This window comes from Kogia breviceps, chromosome 3 (genome assembly GCF_026419965.1).
Source record: "Kogia breviceps isolate mKogBre1 chromosome 3, mKogBre1 haplotype 1, whole genome shotgun sequence".
In the NCBI taxonomy this organism is placed as follows: Eukaryota; Metazoa; Chordata; class Mammalia; order Artiodactyla; family Physeteridae; genus Kogia; species Kogia breviceps.
This window is the reverse complement of record NC_081312.1, coordinates 50,329,655-50,347,788: the sequence shown is the minus strand read 5'-3', so window position 1 is coordinate 50,347,788 and position 18,134 is coordinate 50,329,655. Positions and strand designations below refer to the sequence as shown.

Sequence of the window (18,134 nt, the reverse complement as noted above, 5' to 3'; positions counted from 1 at the left end):
AGAGAGTATGCTGTGGACTTAATGCAGCATGAAGATCAATGTTTAGGCTCACTGATTAAACAGTAAGAATAAACAGAAAGTTAGGAGCCCAGAATTTGAAGCCACAGACCAGGTCTGATCACAGGTTCTGCTACTAGTGACATAAGTATCATAAGCTGTTTAAGGGTTAAGCAAGAGAAGATAATTATATAGCACAGAATTTCACCTTGCCCCAAAAGAGGTCTGGCCTTTGTCCTCTCTTCTGGGAGTTAATGTCTAAGCCTCAGGAATGTCATGCCTGACAGGATTGTCTTTGTTTGCCTGGGGCCTTGGTCAACGTATACTCTAACAATATGATTTAGAGTGGGGGTTGGCAACACTGGATAGTCTCAGGGTGGGGGACAGTAATGCCAGAAAGACAAACCATGTAATTTAGGGTAGGGGCTTTGGGTCAGGCAATATCACTTGACCTCCAGAGGGGATGGATACTGAGATCAGCCATGTTGGCAATCAAGCATGCAAATGTGATAGAGCCTTAATAAAAACTCTGGACACTGAGGTTGCTGAGTAAGCTTCCCTAGTTGGCAATGCTCTGTGTGTACTGTTACACATCACTGTCAGAAAAGTAACACAGTCCATACACTGTCTATTATTCCATGGAGAAAGGACAACAGAAGCTCTACACCTGTTATTTTTCCTGGATTCTGCCCTATGCACTTCTTCCCTTGGCTGATTTTAATCTATATCCTTTCCCTATAATAAACCATAACCAGAGTATAACCACTTTCAGTGAATTCTGTGAGTCCTTCTAGTGAATTATTGAACATGAAGGTGGTTTGGGGAACTCCCCAAAACTGTAGTTAGTATCAGAAGTGAGTGGTCTTGTGTAGACTGTTCCCTCTAACTTCATAGTTGGCCAAACTTCTGAAATAATAATGTTCATAAAACACTAAGCAATAACTGTTAAATAAATGGTTTGTGTCAAATGAAAGCTAGGATATCAGCAGAGACAGAGCCTTAGGGACTATGGTTAAAAAACTCGAGGAACATCATGCTCTGAGAAAGCATCAGAGCAATTACCTTCAAGCATTTTTATGTCTGACTATACATTCCTTAGCTTCAGTGGCCCCTTAACTCCTTATTAGAACAAATATAAAGCCTACCTTCCTTCATTTAATACTATAAGACTCTACAGATAATTTTAAAGATGTTAAAAGTTCTAATCATCCAGTTTGAGAAACAGCATTTACTCACCTATGCAACATTTGTGGCAGCCTTTTGTATCAGGAATCTTTGTTGTTAAAGCGAACTTTCTGAAAACATAAGACAACGTAATTGTACTCTACTGCAGTGGTTCCCAAACAGTGAGTGATGGGTGAATCAGCTCCATCAGAACCAGTCAAGGAGCTCTAAAAACCACTGTCTTAAACTCTGACCCCAAACTATCTGATTTTATAGAACTGAGGCAGGACCTGGGAATATATATTATAAAACTTCTGTGGATGATTGACATGGACAGTCAAGTTACAAAACACTTATCTTTTGAATTCTAGATGACATTTACTTTAGTGTAAACTACCTTTCAAAATTAAGACAAAGGAAGTTTTTTAGTGGGCAAGGAAGACTGGCTGTTTTAAAAATAGACACTAATTCCCCTCATACCCAGTAGAATCAAAATATTTTGTACCTTGGTAGTATGCGGTCTGGAAACCTATGAGTTTGAATATGGGCAGCTAGTCCTGGTTTTTTGGCTTGTTCAAACAAAGCTATAAGATTATGAGAGTAGAGCTGAAAGGTTTTTCCTATAAAAGAGAAACATGTTATTTTTATTAGAATTATTTAAAGCAGAGAAATAATATTTTCAAGCAAAAGAAAAGATAATTACCTTCTAAAATGATGAGTCCAGCCGTGTTCAAAAAGCCAAACAAAATAGAGAAAAACACAAACAAAAAAACCTAGTTAATACTATTTTGAAAGATAATAAGTAAAATGAGTTTTAATAAAGTAGATAATTTTGTTTCACAGTACATAAATTAGATATATTCTGACTAATAGGTGATCTCGGCAAAATATATGTAAATTTTAAAGAAGCCAATATAGGGCTTCCCTGGTGGCGCAGTGGTTGAGAGTCTGCCTGCCGATGCAGGGGACACGGGTTCGTGCCCCGGTCTGGGAAGATCCCACATGCCGCGGAGCGGCTGGGCCCGTGAGCCATGGCCGCTGAGCCTGCGCGTCCGGAGCTTGTGCTCCACGACGGAGAGGCCACAACAATGAGGCCCGCATACCACACACACAAAAAAAGAAGCCAATATAGAAAAAGAAATTGTTAAACACTGTACAACAGAGTGAGTTACAGTGATGTACACATGATTATTTAAGTACAACATGGAAAATTATATATACCACATTATCTTTCTGAGATAGTCCTATTTACCAATAATCTACCACATTGGCTTGGATTAAAAACTGTTCATGAATGAAGTCTTAAAGATGACACTGAAATACTTAGAAAAATAAAGCAAACTAATATTATATGCCATAGGATACAGTAGGGTTACAATTATATCCTATAATTTATATGGGATAATAGAGCTACAATTTCCATATAATCAAGACCACAGCTGTATTAAAAAGGGGAATATATGGTAAACATTTTCTGACTCCTTATATACATGACATGGTACTATAACAACCCAAAATAGTATTTTATCATTTTACTACTGGAAAACATGAAAAAAAAATGGTTTTACCCTCAACAAAATTTTCTGTATTTTCTCAAAATGCAAACATTCTGCCTAACACTATACCACCCTTCCTTTCTCCAGTACCACTTTATATATAACTAGCTACCCAAGCAGCTAACACATGTACATGTATGTGCACACATGCAAAGAAATGCAGACTCTTAAATGGAACGTTTTCTCCTATTGAGCACTGCTACCTATCTTCATTCAGTTCCACAGGTCATTCTGACTACAATTTGGAAAGAATCAATTTATAGGCTAATTTTTCCCTGCCTTTCTGTAGTTATTTTATAAATATACAAGATGTACTCTGTGTGGCTTTTAAGATTATTCCCAAAGACAGGTATAAATAGGGATAAAAGCAGTAAGAGAGTTAGAGGAAAGTGACTCTATATGAATACAACTCAGAATTGTTAATTCAAACAGATCTGGGTTTAAGTTTATTTTCATAACATTAATATGATATATTAATATTTTATTAAACAAAAGTAAAAAAACTGGGGGAAACATAATCAAAATCAAAGAGATTAAATAACTTTTTTGAGGACCCCAGTTTTTTAAAAGACATTTATAGACAATCAAATAATATGCTCTTTGTAAACACTGTCATCAGCTCAAATATACAAATTCCTGAAGAATCTCTACTAGGTGATGGCTAGTAGATGAGTTTAAGTTATACACACTCACACACACATACTTAAAATTATGAAAATGGCATTTCTTAAATTAGGCCACAATTCATAATGATCTGTCAGTGAGTTAAAACTATATCAGCACTGATGCTTTAAAGCATAAGCAGCTGAAAGGTACACTTAATAATGAAAAGCCTGACAGTACAGTAAATAAGAGCTGGGATGTAATCATCACGTATCTATTGAGATACAGAGTATGAAAGAGTATCAAACAAAAAAACTGAAAAAAATTTAAGAAATGTTAAAATAATTTTTCAAAGTGGAGAAAGGGATAAATGTTATTTTAATAGCCGATAGCACTAGGATTAAGGAACAGAAAGAAATAATTACCTATCTTGTATAGTGGTCCCACCAGAGTATTGTTCCAGGACCCCCTGCGGATACCAAAATCTGAGGTCCCTTATAAAAAGTCCCTTATATAAAATGGTGTAGTACTTGCATATAACCTATGCCCATTCTTCCACATATTTTAAATCATCTCTAGATTATGTATGATACCTAATACAATGTAAATGTATGTAAATAGTGACCCAGTGCCTGGAAAATTCAAGTTTTGTTTTTTTGGAACTTCCTGGAATTAAAAAAATATTCTGTCTACAGTTGGTTGAATCTGTGCATGCAGATACAGAGGGCCAACTGTACTCTACTATCAGAATGAAAGCAAGCAGTAAGCCTTTAGGTAGCCATTTAAATCTAAAATGTAAGAAAATAGGTTTTGGCAGGTAACAAGTAGGGGAAAAAAGCATAAACACTACCCACCCATCCCCAACAACAACGAAAAAAGAAAAATACAAACAACAAAATTAGAATAGGTTGCTCTGGAACCCATTTGATTATTTATAAGACTTGAAAGCATTGGTCCAAGTTGGTTAATAAATATGTGGTCCACAATAACATGAATTCTACCAGCAAGCATCTGTAAGTCTTCATAATTTTCTAAGTACTTTGGATATCTCACTTGATCCTCATAGCAATCTTGTGAGGCTGTTATCGTTACCATCATCTTTATGTTACAATTAAGAAAACTGGGCACAACAACATGGATGGACTTAGAGATTATCACACTTAAAATGAAGTAAATCAGAAAGAGAAAAACAAATACCATATGATATCACTTATATGTGGAATCTAATATGACACAAAGGAAGCTATCTATGAAATAGCAACAGACTCACAGACATAGAAAACAGACTTATGGTTGCCAATGGGAAGGGGGAGTGGGGGAGGGAGGGATTGGGAGTTTGGGATTAACAGATGCAAACTATTATATACAGAATGTTTAAACAACAAGGTCCTACTGTATAGCACAGGAAACTATATTCAGTATCCTGTGATAAACCATAATGGAAAAGAATATGATAAAGAATGTATATATATGTATAACTGAATCACTTTGTTGTACAGCAGAAATGAACACGACACTAAACCAACTATACTTCAATAAAAAATATATCAAAAAATGAAGATATAATTTATGAAAAAAAGAAAACTGAGGCTGAGAGATAAGAGCCAGTGACTGGCTCAAGATTACAAAGAAAGGAAGCAACTGGATCCTTTGATTCTTTTCCTTCAACTGCTGATTCTCAGTGCAAGGCAGGGATGGTAACAGTAACAGAGACTGTGGAGAAGGGGATGGCCTCAGGGGACAATCACTGTCATGTTCCCCAACTTATGTAGTTCCTGGGCAGGTGTGGGAAGTACTTCTCTGACAACAAGGTCCCTTCTCAAAGTTTCTTCCAATTCTACAATGGTAAAAATACCTGCAAGTCTCAAAAGTTAACTATACTAGATTATAATTACCCTGAATAACAACATTTTAAAATAATGTGTATTAAAATTACATTTCTCTGCTTGTCCATGGTTTATTTTTCATATCATTTTCATCATATACATACCTGACAATGACATTAAAGTATTATTGATGACATAGAGCCAAGTACACTTCCGTGGAAATAACTATTAAGAAAAAAAAAGGTAATTAAAACTCTCCAACTTTCATTCCCTTACCCTCCAAACTGCAACAGTCTGAAAGAGTAGAAAAATAAGTATTTTCTACCTTTCAATAAATTACCAAAACCTTATGGAAAAAAATCTTTCAACATGAACATGTGAAGAGTACAATTTCACCCCTTTAAATATTTAAATCATAAATATTAAAACTGAGGCCCATATAAATTGCTTTAAAATTAAGATATTTACTTTATTCAATTGACTCAAACTAATTTTTTGAGTTAAAACTCCTAAATTACCTGTTCCATCGTTGCCTCATGTAGTTCATTGAGATTCAATGTATAAATACCATCTTCAGTTCCAAAAATAATGTACTGATCTAAAATAGTTGAGATAAATCACCAGAATTTACTATCATTTTCTGAAATCATTCACTAAAATAATGGCCCTATATTTTAATGGTATTAAGAGTTAGATAGCCACCCACCAATCCAAAGAAAAATTATTTTCTAAAACCCACGCTACCTTCTTTACCTCTTTCCCCAACTCTTTATTTTTTAAAAGTAGATATATTCTGTTACTAACTCTGCTTTATCTTACTATAAAATCCTTTATTAAAACACAATTTTCATTACATGTCATTTATTCAAACATAAGTGAATAAATGAGAAAGAAGGGAAATTATCAATAGATGTCAATGGATTGTCAACAGATGCTAAACTAGTCAGTGAAAGTCTAATGAGCAAAAGGATATCTATAAAGTCTCAATGAGTCTTCACACTAACTACTTATTAATTACTTTGGGAAATTAAATAATTAAGCAATTACTTAGAAAGGGAAAAATAGGAACTTGACAGAAGAGAAGGCTAGTGAACACCACCTTAATCAACTGGTCAATGTTAATATCACTAGTATTTGGACAAGCTGATACCTCCTGATATGATGAACTGAGAAGAGCACAAAAACATTTCTCTGATATTCCTGCCCAAAATGCATAACGTGATCTAAGCATGAGGACTCATCAGACAAACTCAAATTAAGGGACATTCTACAAAATAAGCAGCCTCAAAATGGCAAGATCAAGAGAGAAAGAAAGGTTAAGAAACTGTTCCAGACTAAAGCAGACTAAAGGCATGGTAGCTAAATCCAACATGTGAACTTGAACTGGATGTTGGATTGGGGAAAAAAAGGAGGGAGAAGATACAAGACATTACTGGGATAATTAATAAAATTTAAATATGGACTGTGGATTAAAAGACAGTATTATATCAATGAAAAACTCCCTAAACTTTATAATTGTACCGTGATTATGTAAGAGATGATTCTTTTCCTAGAAAATACAAACTGAAGTATAGGGGAAGAGGAGCATGATGTCCACAACTCACTATCAAGTGATTCAGAAAAAAATGCACATATAGATAGAAAAGAGTAAAACAAATGTGGCAAAAAGATGAACATACACACACTACTGTATATAAGACAGATAACCAACAAGAACCTACTATATAGCACAGAGAACGCTATGCAATATTCTGTGATAACCTATATGAGAAAAGAATCTAAAAAGAGGGGATATATGTGTATGAGTAACTGAATCACTTTGCTGTATACCTGAAACTAACAAAACATTGTAAATCAACTATACTAAAATAAAATAAAGTAAATAAATAAATAAATAATCTGATGGTGAGGGAGTAAAACAAAGAAACAACTGATGATTCTGAGTATATAGGAGTTTCTTGTACTACAATATTTCTCTAACTTTTCTGTAAAGTATAAACCTATAGCAAAATAAAAAGGTAAAAATATCAAAAAATCCTGTTTCCTTACTGTTAAAAATTCTTTTTATCTGTTATATTTTCTAATAGCAGTATTTAACACAGATAATTACACTACCTGTCTTTATGACTGTGTTGAGGTAGAAACAAACATTTCCCAAAGATCCTCTACTGCCTAACCTCTGCTAATTTCCAGGCAACCAGGTAGGCTCCTTCCTTCCTTGCAACAAGGTGAGTATTATGAGGATTTGTATTATAAATGATCACACTGAGAACCAGAGGTGTTGAGTATCTTTTCCAAGTCACACAGTAATATCACAGTGGGAATTCAAACCCAGACCTATTTGATTCCAGATTTTTGCCTCCATGTATTATGCTTCACCACTTTAAAATTACACAGCCTAAATTTTTAAAAATGAATTTTATTTTGCCATCATTTCAGACGTTCAGAAAAGTTATAATAATACAACGAATTCCTACATACCCTTCAAGCAGATTACACAAATGTTAACATTTACTGAGAGGGCAGACAGCAGAAGCAAGAAGAACTACAATCCTGCAGACTGTGGAACAAAAACAACATTCACAGAAAGATAAGATGAAAAGGCAGAGGGCTATGTAGCAGATAAAGGAACAAGGTAAAACCCCAGAAAAACAATTAAATGAAGTAGAGAAAGGCAACCTCCCAGAAAAAGAATTCAGAAAACTGACAGCGAAGATGATCCAGGACATAAGAGAAAGAATGGAGGCAAAGATCGAGAAGATGAAAGAAATGTTTAACAAAGACCTAGAAGAATTAAAGAACAAATAATCAGAAATGAACAATACAATAACTGAAATGAAAACTACACTAGAAGAAATCAATAGCAGAATAACTGAGGCAGAAGAACAGATAAGTGACCTGCAAGACAGAATGGTGGAATTCACTGCCATGGAACAGAATAAAGAAAAAAGAATGAGAAGAAATGAAGACAGCCTAAGAGACCTCTGGGACAACATTAAACTCAACAACATTCACATTATAGGGGTCCCAGAAGGAGAAGAGAGAGACAAAGGACCTGAGAAAATATATGAAGAGATTATAGTCAAAAACGTCCTTTACATGGGAAACGAAATAGCCACCCAGTCCAGGAACTGCAGAGAGTCCCAGGCAGGATACACTCAAGGAGAAACATGCCGAGACACATAGTAATCAAACTAGAAAAATTAAAGACAAAGAAAAATTAACAAATGCAACAAGGAAAAAGTGACAAATAACATGCAAGAGAACTCCCATAAGGTTAACAGCTGATTTCTCAGCAGGAACTCTACAAGCCAGAAGGCAGTGCATGATATACTTAAAGTGATGAAAGGGAAGAACCTACAACCAAGATTACTCTACCCAGCAAGGCTCTAATCCAGATTCGATGCAGAAATCAAAAGCTTTATAGACAAGCAAAAGCTAAGAGAATTCAGCACCACCAAAACAGCTCTACAACAAAAGCTAAAGGAACTTCTCTAACTGGGAAACACAAGAGAAGAAAAGGGCCTACAAAAGCAAACCCAAAACAATTAAGAAAATGGTCACAGGAACATACATATGAATAATTACCTTAAACGTGAATGGATTAAATGCTCCAACCAGAAGACACAGGCTTGCTGAATGGATACAAAAACAAGACCCATACATATATATATGCTGTGTACAAGAGACCCACTTCAGACCTAGGGACACATACAGACTGAAAGTGAGGGGATGGAAAAAGATATTCCATGCAAATGGAAATCAAAAGAAAGTTGGAGTAGCAATACTCATATCAGATAAAATAGACTTTAAAATAAAGAATGTTACAAGAGACAAGGAAGGACACTACATAATGATCAAGGGATCAATCCAAGAAGATGATATAACAATTATAAATATATATGCACCCAACATAGGAGCACCTCAACACATAAGGCAACTGCTAACAGCTATAAAAGAGGAAATCGACAGTAACACAATAATAGTGGGGGACTTTAACACCTCACTTACACCAATGGACAGATCATTCAAACAGAAAATTAATAAGGAAACACAAGCATTAAATGACACAATAGACCAGACAGATTTAATTGATATTTATAGGACAATGCATCCCCAAACAGCAGATTACACTTTCCTCTCAAGTGCGCACGGAACATTCTCCAGGATAGATCACATCGTGGGTCACAAATCAAGCAAGCCTCAGTAAATTTAAGAAAACTGAAATCATATCAAGCATCTTTTTAGACCACAATGCTATGAGACTGGAAATCAATTACAGGGAAAAAAACGTAAAAAACACGAACACATAGAGGTTAAGCAATACATTACTAAATAACCACAGATCACTGAAGAAATCAAAGAGGAAATTAAAAAATACCTAGAGACAAATTACAATGAAAACATGATGATCCAAAACCTATGGGATGCAGCAAAAGCAGTTCTAAGAGGGAAGTTTACAGCAATACAAGCTTAACTCAAGAAAGAAGAATAATCTCAAATAAACAAACTAACCTTACACCTAAAGGAACTAGAAAAAGAAGAACAAACAAAACCCAAAGTTAGTACAACGAAAGAAATCATAAAGAACAGAGCAGAAATAAATGAAATAGAAACAAAGAAAATAACAGCAAAGATCAATAAAACTAAAAGCTGGTTCTTTGAGAAGATAAACAAAATTGATAAACTATTAGCCAGACTCATCAAGAAAAAGAGGGAGAAGACTCAAATCAATAAAATTAGAAATGAAAAAGGAGAAGTTACAACAGACACCACAGAAATACAAAGCATCCTAAGAGACTACTACAAGCAACTCTATGCCAATAAAATGAACAACTTGTAAGAAATGGACAAATTTTTAGAAAAGTATAATCTTCCAAGACTGAACCAGGAAGAAATAGAAAATATGAACAAACCAATCACAAGCACTGAAATTGAAACTGTGATTAAAAATCTTCCAACAAACAAAAGTCCAGGACCAGATGGCTTCATAGGTGAATTCCATCAAATATTTAGAGAAGAGCTAACACCCATCCTTCTCAAACTCTTCCAAAAAATTGCAGAGGAAGGAATACTCCCAAACTCACTCTATGAGGCCACCCTCACCCTGATACCAAAACCAGACAAAGATATTATAAAAAGAGAAAATTACAGACCAATAGCACTGATGAATATACTTGCAAAAATCCTCAACAAAATACTAGGAAACAGAATCCAACAACACATTAAAAGGATCATACACCATGATCAAGTGGGATTTATCCCACATGCAAGGATTCTTCAATATACACAAATCAATGTGATACACCATATTAACAAACTGAAGAATAATATCCACATGATCATCTCAATAGATTCAGAAAAAGCTTGACAAAATTCAACACGCATTTATGATAAAAACTCTCTAGAAAGTGGGCATAGAGGGAACCTACCTCACCATAATAAAGGCCATATATGATCAACCCACAGCAAACATCATTCTCAATGGCAAAAAACTGAAAGCATTTCCTCTAAGATCAGGAACAAGACAAAGATGTCCACTCTCACCACTGTTATTCAACACAGTTTTGGAAGTCCTAGCCAGGGCAATCAGAGAAGAAAAAGAAATAAAAGGAATATAAATTGGAAAAGAAGAAGTACAAGTGTCGCTTTTGCAGATGACATGATACTATACATAGAGAATCCTAAAAATGCCACCAGAAAACTACTAGAGCTGATCAGTGAATTTGGTAAAGTTGCAGGATACAAAATTACTGCACAGAAATATCTTGCATTCCTATATCCTAATGATGAAAAATCTGAAAGAGAAATTAAGGAAACACTCCCATTTACCTCTGCAACAAAAATAACAATATTCTTAGGAATAAACCTAACTAGGGAGGCAAAAGACATGTATGCAGAAAACTATAAGACACTGATGTAAGAAATTAAAGATGATAGCAAGAGATGGAGAGATAGACCATGTTCTTGGATTGGAAAAATCAATATTGTGAAAATGACTATATTATCCAAAGCAATCTACAGGTTCAATGCAATCCCAATCAAATTACCAATGGCATTTTTTACAGAACTAGAACAAAAACTCTTTGTATGGAGACACAAAAGACACTGAATAGTCAAAGCAGTCTTGAGGGAAAAAATCGGAGATGGAGGAATCAAGACTCTGTGACTCTGAACTATACTACAAAGCTACAGTAATCAAGACAGTATGGTACTGTCACAAAAACAGAAATACAGATCAATGGAACAGGATAGAAAGCCCAGAGATAAATCCACACACCTAAGTTCAACTAATCTATGACAAAGGAGGCAAGGATATACAGTGTAGAAAAGACAGTCTCTTCAATAAGTGGTGCTGGGAAAACTGGACAGCTACATGTAAAAGAATGAAATTAGGACACTCCTTAACACCATACAAAAATAAACTCAAAATGGATTAAAGACCTAAATGTAGGACTGGACACTATAAAACTCTTAAAGGAAAATATCGGAAGAGCACTCTTTGACATAAATCACAAGAAGATATTTTTTGATCCACCTCCTATAGTAATGGAAATAAAAACAAAAATAAACAAATGGGACCTAATGAAACTTCAAAGCTTTTGCAAAGCAAAGGAAACTACAAACAAGACAAAAAGACAACTCTCAGAATGGGAGAAAATATTTGCAAACGAATCAATGGACAAAGGATTAATCTCCAAAATATATAAACAGCTCATGTAGCTCAATATTAAAAAAACAAGCAACCCTATCAAAAAATGGGCAGAAGACCTAAACAGTCATTTCTCCGAAGAAGACATACAGATGGCCAAGAAGCACATGAAAAGCTGCTCAAAATCACTAATTATCAGAGAAATGCAAATCAAAACTACAGTGAGGTATCACCTCACACCAGTTAGAATGGGCATCATCACAAAATCTACAAACAAGAAATGCTGGAGAGGGTGTGGAGAAAAGGGAACCCTCTTGCACTATTGGTGGGAATGTAAATTGATACAGCCACTATGGAGAACAGTATGGAGGTCCCTTATAAAACTAAAAACACAGGGCTTCCCTGGTGGCGCACTGGTTGAGAGTCCGCCTGCCAATGCAGGGGACACGGGTTCGTACCCCAGTCCGGGAAGATCCCACAGAGCAGCTGGGCCCATGAGCCATGGCCGCTGAGCCTGCGCGTCCAGAGCCTGTGCTCTGCAACGGGAGAGGCCACAACAGTGAGAGGCCCGCGTACTGCAAAAACAACAAAATGAAACAAAACAAAACTAAAAACTAAAAACAGAACTACCATATGACCCAGCAATCCCACTACTGGGCATATACCCAGAGAAAACCATAATTCAAAAAGAGACATGCACCCCAATGTTCACTGCAACACTATTTACAATAGCCAGGTCACAGAAGCAACCTAAATGCCCATAGACAGACGAATGGATAAAGATGTGGTACATATATACAATGGAATATTACTCAGCTATAAAAAGGAATGAAATTGGGTGATTTGTAGAGACGTGGATGGATCTAGAGACTGTCATACAGCATGAAGTAAGTCAGAAAGAGAAAAACAAATATCATATATTAATGCATACATGTGGAACCTAGACAAATGGTACAGATGAACCAGTTTGCAGGGCAGAAATAGAAACAGAGATGTAGAGAACAAACGTATGGACACCAACGGGGGGAAGTGGCGGGTGGGGGTGGTGGTGGCAGTGTGATGAATTGGGAGATTGGGATTGACATATATACACTAATATGTATAAAATAGATAACTAATAAGAACCTTCTGTATAAAAAATAAATAAAATTCAAAATTTAAAAAAATATAAAGACCATATGGTAACACACACACACAAAAAGTTAACATTTACTACTTTTGTTTTTATCCTTTTTCCTTTGTACACACATTTTTGTTTTCATTTTCTGAACTGTTTAAGTTATGAGCATGATACCCCTTTATTCCTAAATATTTGTGTGCATTTCTTAAAAAAAAAAAAGGTCTTATACAACCACACAACAATGATCAAAATCAGGATATTAACACTGAAATGATGCTATTTCTAATATCCTGATTTTACTGAAAGCGATTTTCAATTGTCTCAGTATTGTCCTTTTACATAAATGAAAATGCCAAATTATTGTTGCAATCAGTTGTGATGTCTCTTTAGTCTCCTTTAACAAGGAACTGTTCCTGTATACTCACTGTTGAATTCTGATGCCTTAAACTAAAACTATTTACCAATTTAGGCTGTTATATTAATAGTATAATACCTACACTCCTTAATCTCTAAGTTGAACTTTTAAAGTAAAAAGCCCTCAGTTCACTGATCATAAGGATCTTTTCTGATAATAAATATTTTGTTGGAGATATATATATAAATTCAGAAATGTTACCTTTTGTATCAGGATGTATCCAGGATGTTGCACAATTTATTTTCAAAGGACAGCCATCAAAAACTTTGGAAAAACATGCTCCCATCTTATTTATAAAGAAAGAAATGTTGACTTATTTGATTAGATAATTTTATACATTCTTAGAAAATAGCTAAGATTTTTATGAATGCTAAACTGACTCTTATTTGCATATACTTATGGTCTCATTACAAAACAAAATTCATATTTTGATATAATTTAACCCTTTCTATGAAGAGAGTTTTATACTGTTTCCTTGTGTAATCCACTGCTTTACAGCAAAAATATCAAATTTATCAAAACGTCTACATATGTCAATGATACATTCTAGGAATTTTACATCACTACTTATCTTTAGGACTAACATTTAATAATGGGAAACAATGAATGATTTTATTGACATCACAGTGATTATAACTGCATTATACCTCCATAATAGTGATGAAAGACAAAAGACTGATATATACACTAAACTTTTACTGTATAGAAAGGTACAATTTATAAGGCACCCATTCATATGACTGGCTGAACTATCTTAGGTAGGTTCTACTGAAGGGCCAGAGAATAAGAGTTAACAGAAGCTTCCCTGTTCCTTTTCACTGTGTATAGTTCAATGTAAAAATGGATTCAGGGGTAGAAAGATATTTAACCAACATACTGAAGAGGACACAGTACTAGTAATATCATCACATTAAAATTAAATTGGCCTCTGTAGGCTAATCAGAGAACCCAACTGTCCGTATCTATAAAAAGTGAAATTTACCCAATTTTAACTAACTCACTCAAATTAGGGTACATGAAATGTATCCTAATGCATTTAATGCCTTTGTATTTTATGAATCCTTCCTTTTAATGGCTCAAGATACTTGATAGCAAATAAACAATATTCTGTTGCTTCTAAAGAGAGAAAAATTGGCAAGTGGTTCACATAAATATATTCCTTACCAGCACTTTTGGGGTGGGTGGGAGGCCATTGATTACTGGTTTCTGTGGAAAAAGTGATTTTTAATACTGTAAGACCTCTTAAAGCCTTAAGAAAAACTTTATACATTTAGAAATCCAGTTATTCAAATTCTTGAATTAAACAGACTATGCCCTTTATATGAGAAATACAGTATTATTTACAACTAATCACCAAATGCCTGTTATACCTACAGGGAAATCTCGCTTGTCCTTTTTTCGTGGTAACTGTGGTGCTTGCGCTGATCCTTCTGTGTTTTCACTAATCAGTTTTGAAATACCATCACCATTTCCTAAAGAGAATCATGGTTAAAAGTTGAATGACCATACAAATAAGTACTTTCCTTAAAAAATAATTTCCCCTTCCCCCCAGTACTTGTTTTCCATTTGGGTGTTCCTTTATAGGGAAATATTCTCTACTGTCAGATGAGTTAAAAGTATCTCTGGTGCCTTTCTCTAGCTCATGTAGAGGCAGCACTGCATCTATAGCAGTGGTCTTAATCCATGAAAACAATAAATGTCTTTCCATATTGTGAGAAAAATGAAATCTGACCTACTAATGCTGGTATTTAAGGCCTTTCATAATTTAACTTCAACCTACCTTTTTAAGTCCTATCTCCCAGTATATACCCTTCAAAAGCTCACACTTCTACCATACTAGACTGTACTTCCAACACATTCTAGATTTTCCTGCTTCAGTGCATTTGTTCATTCTTTCTTGTTCTCTTGGTTCCACCTATTAAAGGCTCACCAAGCCCTTTAATACTCTGCAAGGGCCTACCTCCTCTGTTCCCTATCCTTATCTCCCTCAGAGATCTCATGCATTGTTACGTATAGTTACTTACTGTAGGAGACACTTAAACAAAATGTCTTGTCTGATATTATGCGCACATGGGTATAACTTCTGCTATAGACCCTGAACTTCCAGAGGGCAGGGTCATCCATTCATCTTTCTAGATCCTATAATATTTAGTAAGGGATCAAATCAGGGTTGAATTGGATTGAATCTATTTATAGTCCACCCATGTGGAACTTTAAAGAACCTTCACAAAGCATCAAACAGTAGTAAGATTGACTAAAGGAAAAAGACATTCTTTAAAATATGAACAAAATGGCTTTCTTTTCAGCCTTCACTTTGATTTATTTACCGAGATCACAGTATCTAGCTGTATGCACTCCAGGCCTGCTGATACTGCTAGCCATACCAATAGAGGAAGTCTCAGCTACAGGACAACAACTTGGGCTACTCTGTCTTCTGAGAACTTGGGGAGCTCTGTTCTCTGAGTCAGGACGACGTTTTACAGTTGATGACTTTTCTTCATCTGGGAGGTTGTCTTCAGGGTAACTGTTTATCCTTGGCTAGTTGATAATAAGACACAAAAGTACTTTAATAAATTTGGACATAAAACATTAACACTTTGTTATCATTATGCATCAAAGACTTTAGGGGGAGGAGAATATGCCTTTTTTTCTATCTCCTGTATAGTTCAATTCACTGGGCCAAGTAAGCAAGGTAAGCAAGAGCTGAGTTACTATCCCAACACAACTATGAACTTGCCATGTGACTTTTAAGCAGCCCTAACCCCAAACTGATAATTTTTTTTTTTTTTTTTTTTTTTTTTTGCGGTACGTGGGCCTCTCACTGTTGTGGCCTCTCCCGTCGCGGAGCACAGGCTCTGGACGCGCAGGCTCAGCGGCCATGGCTCACGGGCCCAGCTGTTCCACGGCATGTGGGATCTTCCCAGACCGGGGCACGAACCCGTGTCCCCTGCATCGGCAGGCGGACTCTCAACCACTGCGCCACCAGGGAAGCCCTGATAATGTTTTTATAACCAATAAAATCACATACATAATCCACAAAATATTTAATAACTACAAACAAGCAAGGAAAGTGACTTAATAAAGTATGACTCTAGTGCACTGTCCAACTGTAGTAATAAATTAGGACTGTAAATGATGAACTCCTCTCCTCTCCACGTGGTCAAGTATTGCCTCAAATGAGTAATAACCTATCTTTGCCTTTTTCTAATAGCTATAAAAATATTATATTTCTCATGAAATCTTCTTTAATATATTTTTACATCTTCATAATATGCTCTTGAGGAAAACTGTACCCTAAAATATATTTAAGAGAATTTTGAATAAATTCAATGAAGTTATTTGAAAAATTTATTTTATTATTTAAACAAGGATATATTGTTGAAAATCTTTAAGTAGCTCACCTTAGGAGGTAGGGGAGGTGGTATTGCACGTTTTGAGGTTGATCTAATACAAAGAGAAAAATGCAATTTAGATGGTGATAAATGACAATAGCATAAAACACAGAGAGAGCATTACATGTGCATTAAAATTTGCTTCTATTCAGGGGATATAAAAGACAATTAGATCATGGTACAGAGTATTTTTAAAAGCTATAGGAAGACCTAAGATCTCATTCTGTCAAACTGTATTAGTATGACTATAAAACAGAGTTTTTATAAAGTGGATACAAAGTGTTTTTTACTTTATCATTATGCTTTGCAACATTTAATATGTAATAAAAATGAAATTAAACTTGGTAGTGAAAAAGAGATTCGGAATTTTAGAGTTGGAATCCACAGTGAATTGTAGATTCAGATGGCTATATCATCAAACCCTTTATTACTCCAAGTGGGGTCCACAGATGAGCAACATTGGTATCACCTGGAAACTTTTCTTTTTTTTTTTTTTCCTGGCTACACAACACAGTTTGCAGGATCTTAGTTCCCCGACCAGGGATTGAACCAGGGCCCTCAGCAGTGAAAGCGCAGAGTCCTAACCCCTGGACTGCAAAGGAATTCCCATGGAAACTTTTATAAATGCACCCTCTAGATCTACTTAATCAGAATCTGCATTTTACCAAGATTTCCAGGTGATCCTCCAGGCACATCAAAACTTGAGAATCACTCATCTAGCCCACTAGTTCCACACATTTATCCATAGTCATCTCAATCAATTGCAAAACTTTCAGGATTCTTGAATGCCACTCCCAAAGACTGTATTCTATAGCAGGGGTTAGCAAACTTTTTCTATAAAGGGTTAGACAATAAATTTTGTAGGCTTTATGAATCATAGAGTGGTCACAACTACTTAACTCACCTTTGTTTAGGAACACTGGAATTTAAGTTTCACATAATTTTCACGTGTAACAAAATTACATTCTTCTTTTGATTTTTTTTCAACCATTAAAAAATGTAAATATCATTCTAGTTTGTAGGATGTACAAAAAATAGGCATTGGGCCAGATCTGGTTTATAGGCTTACAGGCCATACTCTGCTAACCCCAGATCCATAGGCCTAATGTGGGGATCCAGGAATCTGTATTTCCAAAGAGCTTTCTAGGCACTGCAATGCACTAACAGGTTTGAAACAACTCATCTAGGTCAGCCCTGTCACTTAATCGTTGAGGAAAGACAAGTCTAGAATATGAAGTAACCACATTGCAGAGATGGAATTGGAGCATTCTGATTCCTACTATCGTATTTTTTCCCATGAGATCATGTAGCTCATTTTTCAGTATATTAACACCACACGTACTATATTCTGATTTAAAGAACAAAACTACAAAGCCTTAATGATCAACACATTATGCCTTTGGTCAATT

General features: G+C 35.3%; 1 protein-coding gene across 2 annotated transcripts in view; it reads right to left on the bottom strand.

Annotated features, from left to right (window-relative positions):
- Nucleotides 1–18,134, bottom strand: part of MAP4K5 (mitogen-activated protein kinase kinase kinase kinase 5) — a 147,236-nt gene that overhangs the window by 26,357 nt on the left and 102,745 nt on the right. For both annotated transcript variants that reach the window (XR_010839564.1, XM_059057085.2), the window contains exons 17-25: nt 16,735–16,777; nt 15,661–15,871; nt 14,708–14,805; nt 14,498–14,539; nt 13,535–13,619; nt 5,665–5,744; nt 5,311–5,371; nt 1,667–1,781; nt 1,234–1,292 (exon numbers count right to left, since the gene is read on the bottom strand). Coding sequence is in view for 1 of the 2 variants with exons in the window: in XM_059057085.2 (XP_058913068.1) it covers nt 1,234–1,292; nt 1,667–1,781; nt 5,311–5,371; nt 5,665–5,744; nt 13,535–13,619; nt 14,498–14,539; nt 14,708–14,805; nt 15,661–15,871; nt 16,735–16,777 (794 nt within the window). In the remaining variant the exon portion in view is untranslated. The remainder of the gene's footprint in view (nt 1–1,233; nt 1,293–1,666; nt 1,782–5,310; nt 5,372–5,664; nt 5,745–13,534; nt 13,620–14,497; nt 14,540–14,707; nt 14,806–15,660; nt 15,872–16,734; nt 16,778–18,134) is intronic.